Source organism: Macrobrachium rosenbergii, chromosome 54, assembly GCF_040412425.1.
Source record: "Macrobrachium rosenbergii isolate ZJJX-2024 chromosome 54, ASM4041242v1, whole genome shotgun sequence".
Taxonomy (NCBI): domain Eukaryota; kingdom Metazoa; phylum Arthropoda; class Malacostraca; order Decapoda; family Palaemonidae; genus Macrobrachium; species Macrobrachium rosenbergii.
Window position 1 is genome coordinate 43,444,634 of NC_089794.1, and position 13,114 is coordinate 43,457,747.

At 32.9% G+C, this 13,114-nt stretch overlaps 1 protein-coding gene across 13 annotated transcripts in view; it reads left to right on the top strand.

Annotated features, from left to right (window-relative positions):
* didum (dilute class unconventional myosin) overlaps positions 1-13,114 on the top strand; it is a 323,000-nt gene that overhangs the window by 129,931 nt on the left and 179,955 nt on the right. For all 13 annotated transcript variants that reach the window (XM_067098124.1, XM_067098121.1, XM_067098117.1 and 10 more), the window contains 6 exons: positions 404-618; positions 3,523-3,654; positions 3,880-3,986; positions 4,640-4,748; positions 5,574-5,714; positions 5,867-6,073. In XM_067098124.1, the coding sequence (XP_066954225.1) occupies positions 404-618; positions 3,523-3,654; positions 3,880-3,986; positions 4,640-4,748; positions 5,574-5,714; positions 5,867-6,073 (911 nt within the window). The remainder of the gene's footprint in view (positions 1-403; positions 619-3,522; positions 3,655-3,879; positions 3,987-4,639; positions 4,749-5,573; positions 5,715-5,866; positions 6,074-13,114) is intronic.

Here is a 13,114-nt window from a genome sequence, read left to right on the forward strand (position 1 = left end):
GTATTTACTGTAAAATTATACTGTTGAATGCTAAGGGTAAAAAGTAAGTATAGACGTAGAGAATGCAAGTACATATAGTATTGCTCCACTGTCTGTTATCAGAAGCTTTGCTATGGTGAAGGTTACGTTATTTTCTGTAATTTCATTATGGTGATACAGTACTGTACATTATCTTGAAAATGTTGAAGATTTTTTAAACTGTATCTGTAAAATGTACATTTTCATGATGACTTGGTTAATTTTCACCATTACATTTTGATGTTGCTTTGTTAATTTGTACAGTATGTAAATCTTATAATTGTGCACATTTTATTTTCTCTTACTTTTACCAGGAGAGTTTTTTAGCTGTTAAACTAGAAGTTTGCAGTATTTTGCAAGACTCATAATGACTTGTATTTTCCAGGTCACCAAGATAATTTTCATTATCTCAACCAAGGTTTTAGCCCCCATATTGATGGTGTAGATGATGGTGCAGACTTCCATGAAACCTGCCAAGCATTTAACCTACTCGGCATTCATGAGAAATCACAGGATCAAATCTATAGGATTTTAGCTGGTATTTTACATCTAGGAAATGTTACAGTTGAGGAATCGGGTACTGATTCTTCATCTATTAGTGTAAGTATAGGGAAATATGATGTCTCTGTGCATGAATTTGAACATTTTCAGAATTTTGTCCTTTGTCATTGTTAGGTGTTGTCAACTTAAGAGATTAAATGATGCCTTTTGTCATGAATTGTTACCAGAACGTTTAAAATGACAGTGATATTTGTTTGTTGACCATGCTGCTGGAAAACTGATTTTTATTTACCTGCCTTTTTTCATACTCTGCAGCAGTTCATGCATTTTAGTTACTCAAATTTTAGCATAAAGTTTTTTCTTATAAATCTATTACCATACAGTAGTTTTGTTTGGCAATATAAAGGTAACTGTACCAAAGCTGCCGGTCTCATGCCTAAGGAATAGAAATTTTTTTCTGGGTTAAATTGATAAATTCCATAACGTGTTTCCTTGACCCTTTCACTGCGAGCCTGTTATTGCCACTAGTGACAAGATCAGTGTCTTGTTAATCTTATAACTGACTAATTTCCTCCCCTTTCCTGTTTGTACATCAATTATTTGCATTTTTTGTCATAATATTAAACTACTATTATGTTATTATAAAGTTTTATTAAAGTAGAGTGATTATGACATATGCAAATGTGTGTGTAATTATTCAAATACTGAATTATTTAGCCTTTATTGGTGATACCTCTCAAAGCAGGGAGTAAAATAACACGACTTTTGTTATTCAGTTTAAGTCTTCATTACAAACCTTGAACGCTTGCTCTTGGTCAAAAATTTCATCCGGGAAAACCTTGCAAAAAATATATTGATATGTCAGACCACATTCTGTAGAAAATGTGAATTTATTATCTCCAACAAAAGTTTCAGAACACTGATTTTTATGAACAGAATCAATGGTCTCCTATTCACAAATTTATCATGTTTTCTTTGTTTGCTCACACCACCTCTGGTGCTTGACAAATCTGCTTCCTCCTCTGTCATTTCCTCTGATTCATGATCATCTCTGATAAAACCTGAAGTTAAAAAATTATCTAAAGTATGTTTTTCTACAACTGTGATATAATAAACATAACCATATTCACTGTTGTCAGTATCAGAAAATATCAGATAGTTCAGGTGTACTGTACTATCATTTTCATTTCTGAATAAAAGTCTCTGTACCATATCATCATCAAGAGTAACATTCCCCTCCATGCCATTTTAATGGTTACTGAAGGTCTAGCCCTTGCCCTGAGATTATCCTGTAAGTTGGAAATCAAATGTTGCCATTTGTTCATAGAATATAGACAAAAGCTTTTTAAAATGATGAGGGAAACATGTTATATATTACGGGATACCTAAAAAGAACCAAAAGAATGATATTTAAGGAGATCAGTCCCATGTCATGGATGAGACTTTTTGATGACCGAGATCATTCTTGTGCAGTGAAAGGGTTAATGGACTCACCAGGTAGATGCTACCATTTTGAGGGCTAAGAGTTTTGGCTCACTGGTCGGTTAAACTGTTTAGAGTGGTTTTAGGTTCCATGAATGATTTGGTTTCATGTAGTACACACAGTATTAAGGCCTTTTGCTCTTACATCATACAGGCTTTGGGTTTTATTGTATGTGGATGTTACAGCTTGTAACAAGTTATTTTTAATTGGGAGCTGGTAGAATTTCCTTACCTTAAGTCACTGGATATATAATCATCCTGATGTTCTCATTTCTTGGTATAATGTGGTTCGGATTCCACAATAAGCTGTAGGTCCCGTTGCTAGTTAACCAGTTGGTTCTTAGCCATGTAAAATAAGTCTATTCCTTTGGGTCAGCCCTAGGACAGCTGTTAATCAGCTCAGTGGTCTGGTTAAACTAAGGTATACTTAATTTCAACCGATATTTCCACTTTACCTGAAGTTGCTGTGAGCTTATTGAAGACTTGTGGTCTTTACTAAGAAAAATTTTACTTCCATTTTGACATATCCTCTTTGAAGTATGTTGCATTTATTTGTTAGTGTTAATTATTATTAATACAAATTAGTTTGACCAGACCTAGAAGTTGCGCAGTTGGTTGAAAAGAGGACAAAGAATGTATATGAAAAGTAAATGGAAGAAAGCAATGCATCTGGCTGCTGGAGAATGCTGCAAGGAACCTGTGTTATCTTTTGAGCATAGAGATTGTGGGTGTTTATTTCAACCACAGGAAAGAGAAAGAGTATGATGCTTTGCATATTTTGCTTCAGAGAGGAGGATGAAGATTATTATGTTTAACATTAACACTAAAACAGTTTTCGTTAATGTTTGAGTGCTAGGAGCGAATATCTACTTTCACGTTAAGGTGGAGAAATTGACTCTAAACATGAATGTTGAAGTGAGGAATAATTTGTTAAAAAATTTACTGTTGGGACACAGGTTGATATGCAACTTTAGAGGTTAGTGGAGGGTAATGTTCACAGCAAGTCAAGCACAACATGCTGTGAATAGTACAAAGAATTGTATGGCATGTCCCTTCAGCCCACAGCTGCAGTGCTTTCTGCCCTTTTATTTTCACAAGCTTCCTTTGGCCTCTTCTTGTTTTGCTGTCCAACTTTTCACAGTTTACCTTGCTCTGTTTCTTCTCATTAATGAATTTATTCTAAGGTCAGGCCCCCTGAAACTCCAGAAATGCAATCTAAGTGACCATGTTAGACTGCTTCATAATACTTATAATGGAGATGCAAAGAAAATGGTAAAGGTTTTACTCATTCTCTGACCAAGATCAAAATTGACAGTAAAAAGTTATTCAGCAAGTGTGAAAGTGGAGAATTTTGCTATGCAACTCTTTTTAACATATTTATTCTTAATCATCTTCAAACTGCTAACTTGGTTTGCTGGTGATTTTTTTTTTTATGAAGACCAAAGAAAGTCTGGAGTAGTAAATTAACTCAGATGGCTTAATTTGGCATCCTCTTGAGAAGCATTACTCTTACTTTCACAGAAAGGTGATGAAGCTCTTCAAATAGCCTCAGATTTGTTTGGGGTAGATGTTGATGACTTAAGAAAATGGCTGTGTCACCGGAAGATTGTCAGTGGAAGAGAAGTTTTCAATAAACCCATGACAGTAACTGAGGTTAGTCTCCTGGGGGAAAATTGTTACTAACCTTCATAGTTACATATTCATGTATAAATACTATTTGCATACAGTCTGTCTTGTTTTTGGATGAGCAGTGGTTAAAATGTCAGAATAGAAAAACTGTTGTCAATAAATTGCTCTTTTGAAATAGTACTGTACTTATAAAGTTGTTCAAATATAATATTTAGGGTAAGTTTCCTTAATTACTTTCTTTTGTTTCAGGCAACATTTTCTAGAGATGCATTATCAAAACATATTTATGCCAAGTTGTTTGACTGGATTGTATCTGAAATCAACAAATGTTTCGCTGCCAAAACTAAGCCATATAGGTATGTCGTTTACAGAGCCCACACTTATCTCGAAAGTAAATACCAGACATGTCCAGGTTGGATGGTTTTCATCTCCCCAAATGTAGGCCTTCTAATAGATTTTTCACTTCTTTACATATTTGTGGTGGCTTTATAGTATTTACTGCTTTCAGAATTTTTGGTGTTTTCAAGATTATCATCAGTAACACTTAGAACTATGTTAGACTACAGTATGTGTTATACAAATTTTGTAAATACAGTCTAGTGGACTTTAAGGTTATTGACAGCCAAGGCATATTCTGGCTTGGTAAAGAAATCGGTATTGTAAATTTTCACTGTTTTGAATTTTAATGGGTTTAAAAATGAGGGTAATTTTTAACTTCATTTTACTTGAAAGTGTGTAAATGTTGTTTAACTTGTTAAAAAAATTGGGACCTTAAGGTTCAAATTCAGTTTTCAGTTTTATGATTGTGAGGACTTAGCATAGGCATGTTTGTGTAGTAACTCCTGTGCTGAGATATTTTTATTTCAGGAAAAGAAGTTTGTAATAATTTATTAAGTTTCAACCAAGTTTTCCTAGTTCGTGTTTTATTTGAAATATACGTGTACTGTAGAATGTTACAGTGCTGGTAGTTTGCCATATTTCTCATTGTCATCCATGTTCATCTTTTCAGATTCATTGGTGTCCTTGACATTTATGGGTTTGAGACTTTTGAAATCAATAGTTTTGAACAGTTCTGCATCAATTATGCCAATGAGAAGCTACAGCAACAGTTTAATCAGGTAAGAGAGTTGTAGTTTATATCCAGGTAAAATTCTTAATATGCAAAGTCTTTAGTTTTCATTCAAGTATATTTCATAATGTGTTAATGTAAAAATGCTACAAGGCCCATCAATAGGGCAGAATAGAAGTCAGTAGAAAAATGTATTGTTTTGAAGTACTGTAATATGTCAGGGTTGAGTGCATAAATTATTTAGTGTATTAACGTTTCATAAAAATGAGGACAAATTTAAGATTGATGACATGGGAAAGAAAATTAAACTTCTAGATTTACTTTTTATTTAAGTTTTGTGTTAAATTGGTTTTCAGCCATGAGCAAGAACTTTTATGCTCCTCTCAGTAATGGGCTTTTATCCCAGTATTTGCAGAATTCATGAAGACCTATTTGTTTTTCTTCCATATGATGAATATTTATAATTTTTCAGGTTTTCTGTGCTGAATATCATATTGGCATCTAGGTAGCATATAATTTGTAGTATTTCAGTGATAAAATTAAGCTCATAAAAACTCTGTTTTGCATAAAAAATCTGTTTTGCTAAATAGTTACACCTTATGTTATGATACAGAATTTTAAGCATGCATACCAGTTTTTTTATTCATAAAGCTGGTCCATCATGAAGCATCATGTCAGTTTTACTTTATAATACAGTTTTAAGAAATCGCTTTAGGTTATGAAGAAAAGTAAATGAAAGGCCTTTAGTATTTAATTAAGGAATTATAGTGTTAACAAAATTGTGTTTTATTTTAGCAGTAATTCATCTTTTATTACCCTCGACTGTGTTACTCATCTTTTTTGTAACATTTACTTTATTCATTGACTTTTACAGCATGTGTTCAAACTGGAACAGGAAGAATATGTAAAGGAGCAGATTGAGTGGGAATTTATTAACTTCTATGACAATCAGCCTTGCATTGATCTTATTGAAAGCAAGTTAGGCATACTTGATCTACTTGATGAAGAATGTAGAGTAAGTATAGCTTGAATGTTTGTTTGTTGTAACTGTCATAGTGGCATGTGATATACAAAGCAGTTTTGAAATAACTGGATTTAATGGTTTATTGCTTATTAATGCCTTTTACAACAGTATAAAGTAAATATTTGTCTTTCTCTCAATTCCAGATGCCCAAAGGGTCAGATCAATCATGGGTTGAAAAGTTGTATGATAAGTGCAAAAAATGGGACCATTTTAGCAAGCCAAGACTTTCCAATACATCTTTTGTTATTGCACATTTTGCTGACAAAGTAGGCTATGAATGTGCTGGATTTTTAGAGAAAAATAGAGACACAGTCTCTGAGGAGTGTGTAAATATTCTCAAGTCTAGTCAGGTAAGACACCATCATCATCATTATTATTATTATTATTATTATTATTATTATTATTATTATTATTATTATTATTATTATTATTATTATTATTATTATTTGGTGGTGTTATTATTGGTGTTTCTGATTGATATATGTAACTTTGATTAGACAGAGGTCTCTAATATTGTGATGTAGGTCTGGAACTAGCGTGAAGACTAGATGGATGGCCCAGGTTATTGTTATTGTTATTATTATTATTTTTGAGACTGTCATATACCCAAACTCATAATGCATACTTGAAAGGCTTGTTCTTCAGTGGGATTTTGCAATGAAAAAAAGTTAAAGAAACTAGGCAGCTAATTGAGTAGAGACCAAAGGGAATGGATGAAAAGTAAAAGGCAGAATCATGGAGAAAGGGAAAAAATGAAGAACTGGACCAGATGGGAATTCATGGCAGAAGGGAGTGGAGAGACTTTGCACATTAACCCTTTAACGCCGAAGCCCTATTTACAAAAACGTCTCCCGTATGCCGGCGGCCTCCGAGAGGTAGCGCGAAGCGGAAAAAAATTTTTTCAAAAATCACAGCGCTTAGTTTTTAAGATTAGTAGTTCATTTTGGCTGCTTTTTTCTCATTGCCTGAAGTTTAGTATGCAATCATCAGAAATGAAAAAAATATCATTATCATATATAAATATTGGAATATATGAAAAAAAAAAAAAAAAAAACTTGTATATAATTGTATACAAATCGTGCTGTAAGCAAAACGGTTAAAGCTAATGAGTTAATTTTTTTTAGCTGTATTTTACACTAAATTGCGATGATTTTGGTATATAACAGATTGTAAAACGATTAAAGCAACACAGAGAAAATATTATCACAAAATGATGCATGAATTCGTAACGCGCGGACGTAAAAAAAAGTTTTTTTCAAAAATTCACCAAAAATCGAAATATTGTGCTAGAGACTTTCCAATTGTTTCAAAATGAAGGAAATTGATTGAATATTACTAGACTGTAAGTTTTTTAGCTTACAGTTGCATTTTTTAACCATTTCGATCGAGTTAAAGTTGACCAAAGGTTGATTTTTCTCTATTTATCGTTATTTATATGAAAATATTTCAAAACTGTGAAGAGCTAAAAGAATGATTTATTTTTTGTTGTATTCTACATGAAATTGCACACATTTTCATGTATAACACTTTATGTAACGAATAATATAAAATGGCGAAAAAATTACGACAAGTTGACTCAAGAAATGACAGGATTTTCAGCGGAGTCCGCGTGCGCGGAGCGAAGGAAAAAGTTTTTTAAAAAATTCACCAAAAATCGAAATATTGTGCTAGAGACTTTCCGTTTGTTGCAGAATAAAGGTAAATGATTGATTGTTACTAGAATGTGAGAATTTTGGCCTACGGTTGCGTTTTTCGAGCATTTCGGTCGAGTCAAAGTTGACCTAATGTTAAAATTTTGTCAGTTACCGTGATTTAAATGAAAATATTACAAAACTGTGAAGAGCTAAAAGAATGATTTATTTTTTGTTGTATTCTACATGAAATTGCGCACATTTTGATGTATAACACTTTATGTAACGAATAATATAAAACAGCTAAAAAATTACGGCAAGTTGACTCAAGAAATGCTAGGATTTTCAGCGGAGTCCGCGCGCGCGGAGCGAAGGAAAAAGTTTTTTCAAAATTTCAATAAAAATCGAAATATTGTGCTAGAGACTTTCCGTTTGTTGCAGAATAAAGGTAAATGATTGATTGTTACTAGAATGTAAGAATTTTGGCCTACGGTTGCGTTTTTCGAGCATTTCGGTCGAGTCAAAGTTGACCGAATGTTAAAATTTTGTCAGTTACCGTGATTTAAATGAAAATATTACAAAACTGTGAAGAGCTAAAAAGAATGATTTATTTTTTGTTGTATTCTACATGAAATTGCGCACATTTTGATGTATAACACTTTATGTAACGAATAATATAAAATGGCGAAAAAATTATGGAAAGTTGACTCAAGAAATGACAGGATTTTCAGCGGAGTCCATTAATGCGGAGCGAAGGAAAAAGTTTTTTAAAAATTTCACCAAAAATCGAAATATTGTGCTAGAGACTTTCCGTTTGTTGCAGAATAAAGGTAAATGATTGATTGTTACTAGAATGTAAAATTTTGGCCTACGGTTAGATTTTTTTCGAGCATTTTCGTCGAAAGTCAAAGTTGACCGAATGTTAAAATTTTGTCAGTTACCGTGATTTAAATGAAAATATTACAAAACTGTGAAGAGCTAAAAGAATGATTTATTTTTTGTTGTATTCTACATGAAATTGCACACATTTTGATGTATAACACTTTATGTAATAATAATATAAAATATAAAAAAATTACGGCAAGTTGACTCAAGAAATGACAGGATTTTCAGCGGATATATGCGGAGCGAAGGAAAAATTTTTTTTCAAAATTTCACCAAAAATCGAAATATTGTGCTAGAGACTTTCCGTTTGTTGCAGAATAAAGGTAAATGATTGATTGTTACTAGAATGTAAGAATTTTGGCCTATACGGTTGCGTTTTTTCGAGCATTTATCGAGTCAAAGTTGACCGAATGTTAAAATTTTATCAGTTACCATGATTTAAATGAAAATATTACAAAACTGTGAAGAGCTAAAAAAGAATGATTTATTTTTGTTGTATATATATGAAATTGCACACATTTTGATGTATAACACTATGTAACGAATAATATAAAATATAAAAATTACGCAAGTTGACTCAAGAACTGCCATATTTTCATATCCATACGCTTGGATATAGGAAAAAGTTTTTCAAAATTCACCAAAAATCAAAATATTGTGCTAGAGACTTTCCGTTTGTTGCAGAATAAAGGTAAATGATTGAGTGTTACTAGAATGTATTTTATATATACATATATATCATATTGACGATAGTTAAATTTTGTCAGTTACGTGATTTAAATGAAAATATTACAAAACTGTGAAGAGCTAAAAGAATGATTTATTTTTTTGTTGTATTCTATATGAAATATACATTTTGATGTATAACACTTTATGTAACGAATATATATAATACAAGAAAAAATTACATAAGGTGACTCAAGAAATGCTAGGATTTTCAGTATATATAGCGAATAAAAAGTTTTTTAAAAATTCACCAAAAATCGAAATATTGTGCTAGAGACTTTCCATTTTGTAAAATGAAGGTACTGTAAAGGGTTGAATATCACTAGAATATATTTTTATACCCAAAAAGATATATAAATATATATATATATATATATATATATATATATATATATATATATATATATATATATATATATATATATATATATATATATATATATATATATATATATATAATAGCTATATACATGCTACATATGACAGCAGCAGCTTCTTATTCAGTAGAGGTCTGTTTACAGTCTTTCAATCCAATATTCGGCTGATTTCAGAGAGGCAAGACACTTTGCTATCGTGTAGACATCCGGGATTATATATGCAATCAACTCTTGGATAGGTTTGGCTTAAAAAGCAAATGGTTTTTACAGACTAAATACACACACAAAACAAGCCACTACAACACCTGGGGAAAAACATAACAAACATCTCACACGTCTGAGTCATGCCATTCTTGGTCAGAAATGCCTCAGCGCATTGTCGTGATAACACCCTCCACGCTGCTGGGAAGAAAAGGTGTTGGGTCTGGTATGATACATGACAATGCACCAGGGTCACACTGCCGAGTGTCAGGCAGGGCAGCCAAGAATGGAGACCACAGGTCTACCCACCCCAAAGCCAAATCAAAAAGTCAAAAAAGAAGACTTCTTTTTGTTACCCCATACAAAAATGGGAATAAAAGCACGTTAAAAGAAAAAGAAGAAATATATATATATATATATATATATGAAGAGGTTATATAAGAAAATATATATAGTCATTAAATAGCCATAATATACAAGAGTTCCAGAATTATTTAACAGTATATAAATATATCTGATAATATATTATTCAAATGGAGAATACTTTGAAGGTGATAATATATATAAACATGTAACAATAACTGAATAAAATATATATATATATATATATATATATATATATATATACATATATATATATATATATATATATATATATATATATATATATATATATATATATATATATATATATATATATATATATATATATATATATATATATATATATATATATATATATATATATATATATATATATATATATATATATATATATATATATATATATATATATATATATATATATATATATATATATATATATATATATATATATACATACATATATATACATATATATACATATATATATATATATACATATATATATATATATATATATATATATATATATATATATATATATATATATATATATATATATATATATATATATATATATGTATATGTATATGTATATGTATATATATATATATATATATATATATATATATATATATATATATATATATATATATATATATATATATATATACATACATATATATATATATATATATATATATATATATATATATATATATATACATATATATATATATATATATATATATATATATATATATATATATATATATATATATATATATATATATATATATATATATATATATATATATATATATATATATATATATATATATATATATATATATATATATATATATATATATATATATATATATATATATATATATATATATATATATATAAATATATATATATATATATATATATATATATATAAATATATATATATATATTATATATATATATATATAAATATATATATATATATATAAATATATATATATATATAAATATATATATATATATATATATATATATATATATATATATATATATATATATATATATATATATATATATATATATATATATATATATATATATATATATATACACACACACATTCATACATACACACATATATAATATTATATTGTTTTTTACTTTGCTACGAATACATAACTAAAAGGAATGGTTGTGAAAAACTTTGTTTTTGCATAAAACGAAATAATATACAAAACACCAATGAATACAGATATATAAAAACTTGTAATAAATATAAAACTAAAAATAAATTCAATGCAGAATACTCACTCGTAATCCTGACTCTTCGTTCTGTTCTTGTTTTCTCCCTCCTCCATTGAAGAGTCTTGCATTTTTTCCTCCCGACATGACGAGGCACAAGCGGAGGAGGGAGACACGCGCCCTTACTGCTGATGGGCCGCACTTCGGCGGCTCGCTGCGCCCTCCGGTGTCGCTCGGGTAGGCGCACTCCAGTATATAACCACAGTTTGGTACTTGTGGTTACACTCCTCGAACCTGCAAAGTGCTACATTGCAGGTGCGACAGACGTACCGGCTGTCTCTCCTTCTGCCATTCATATGGCACACCCGGCACCGTTTCTGTTTGCGCCCTTCTATGAACTCCAGTGTGTGATCTCCTGGCTGCAGCCAACACACAGGGTCGACTACCCTACGGGACACTGGAATGCGAGGGAGGGCGGCAGCATCACCAGGGGCGGCGGCATCATCCAGGGCGGCGGCATCTTCAAAGGCGGCGGCATCATCAAGGTTGGCGGCAGCAGGGGCGGCGTCGGCAGGATCAGGAATTCTGAGGTTGGCCCACCTAGCGACATCTGCCCTTTCCTCTTGGGGCAGAGCTGGAGCTCGGGGCAGGGGGGCGGCGTTGGAAGGCCACTCCTCTGGGTTGAAGTTTATGAGGGCATTCCCAGCCACCTCAAGAAACTGGATGTGGGTCAACCTCCGAGCGTCTGAATTATACCCACAGTAAAGGATGTAGGCATTCTGGAGGGCCAACTGAAGGAGGTATTTGACGAGCTTCTGTGTCCACCTCCTGGTTCTCCTGGCGAAGGGATAATACTGGATGAGTTGATCAAAGAGATCAACCTCCCATGTGCCTGTTGTAATGCCCGATGACAGTAAGGCGCTGGACACGAAACTCCTCATATGTAACTCGGCCCTGCCGACGTGTCTTCTTCCGCTGAATGACCTCTTCTTGGATGGGCTCATGACTCGTCGTAATCATGGGTGAGTCGGACCCCCTTCCAACAGATGACGAAGACATCTCCCTTCCGCCGCCACTCTGTCTCTCCTCTTGCCAGATGTTGCGGGTGGCTAGCAAACCTCTTGAGGACATTCGGGGCCCCATGCACCAACCGAAGGGTACCACTGACGTGCACACCTGCTTCATACAGTTCCTGGGCCAGGGATACCGAGTTATAATAATTATCCATAAACAGGTGGTATCCCTGGTTACAGAAACGATTCACAAGACCGAAGACAGTGTCACGCAGCGTGGAGAAGACCCCAGAATACACCAAGAAGTCCACGATGTATCCAGTGTTGGCTTCCGTAATGAAAAATAACTTTACACCATATTTCTTTGGCTTCTTGGGGTTGTACACTTTTATACTTAGACGCCCTTTGTATGGCACCATACCCTCATCCAAAGAAAGGTTCTTGGAAAGAACCATGAGAGTCTGGCACCGTTCACGAATGAACTCCAACACTGGGCGGACTAAGATGAGGCGGTCGGGGTTATTCCGGGGTATAGCCCTTCGGTTGAAGGCGTTGAAATACCTGTCCATCGCCAGGAAACTATCACAGGGCATAATGCCGGGCACATTGGGCGTACTTAAAAAAAATTCCACCTCCAATATTGCCTGACGTCGGCAGCAGGCATCATTCCAAAAAAAATGTGGAGCCCCAAAAAATGCGCCATGTCCGTGAGGTTGCAGCCCGCCAGCGTCGACAACGTCGTCTGCAGTTCCTCACGGCAGTACCGAGCATAATCTGCCGTCTCCGCAACAAGGAATTCCAGCATTTCCGCGTCAGGAAAAGCTGAATGAATCCCAGTGTAGTGAGAGGCACAGGGACGGTCAGTCCAGGTACTGCCGTGAATGGGTGCATGTTAGGTGGGGTGGGGTCCTCCAACCACC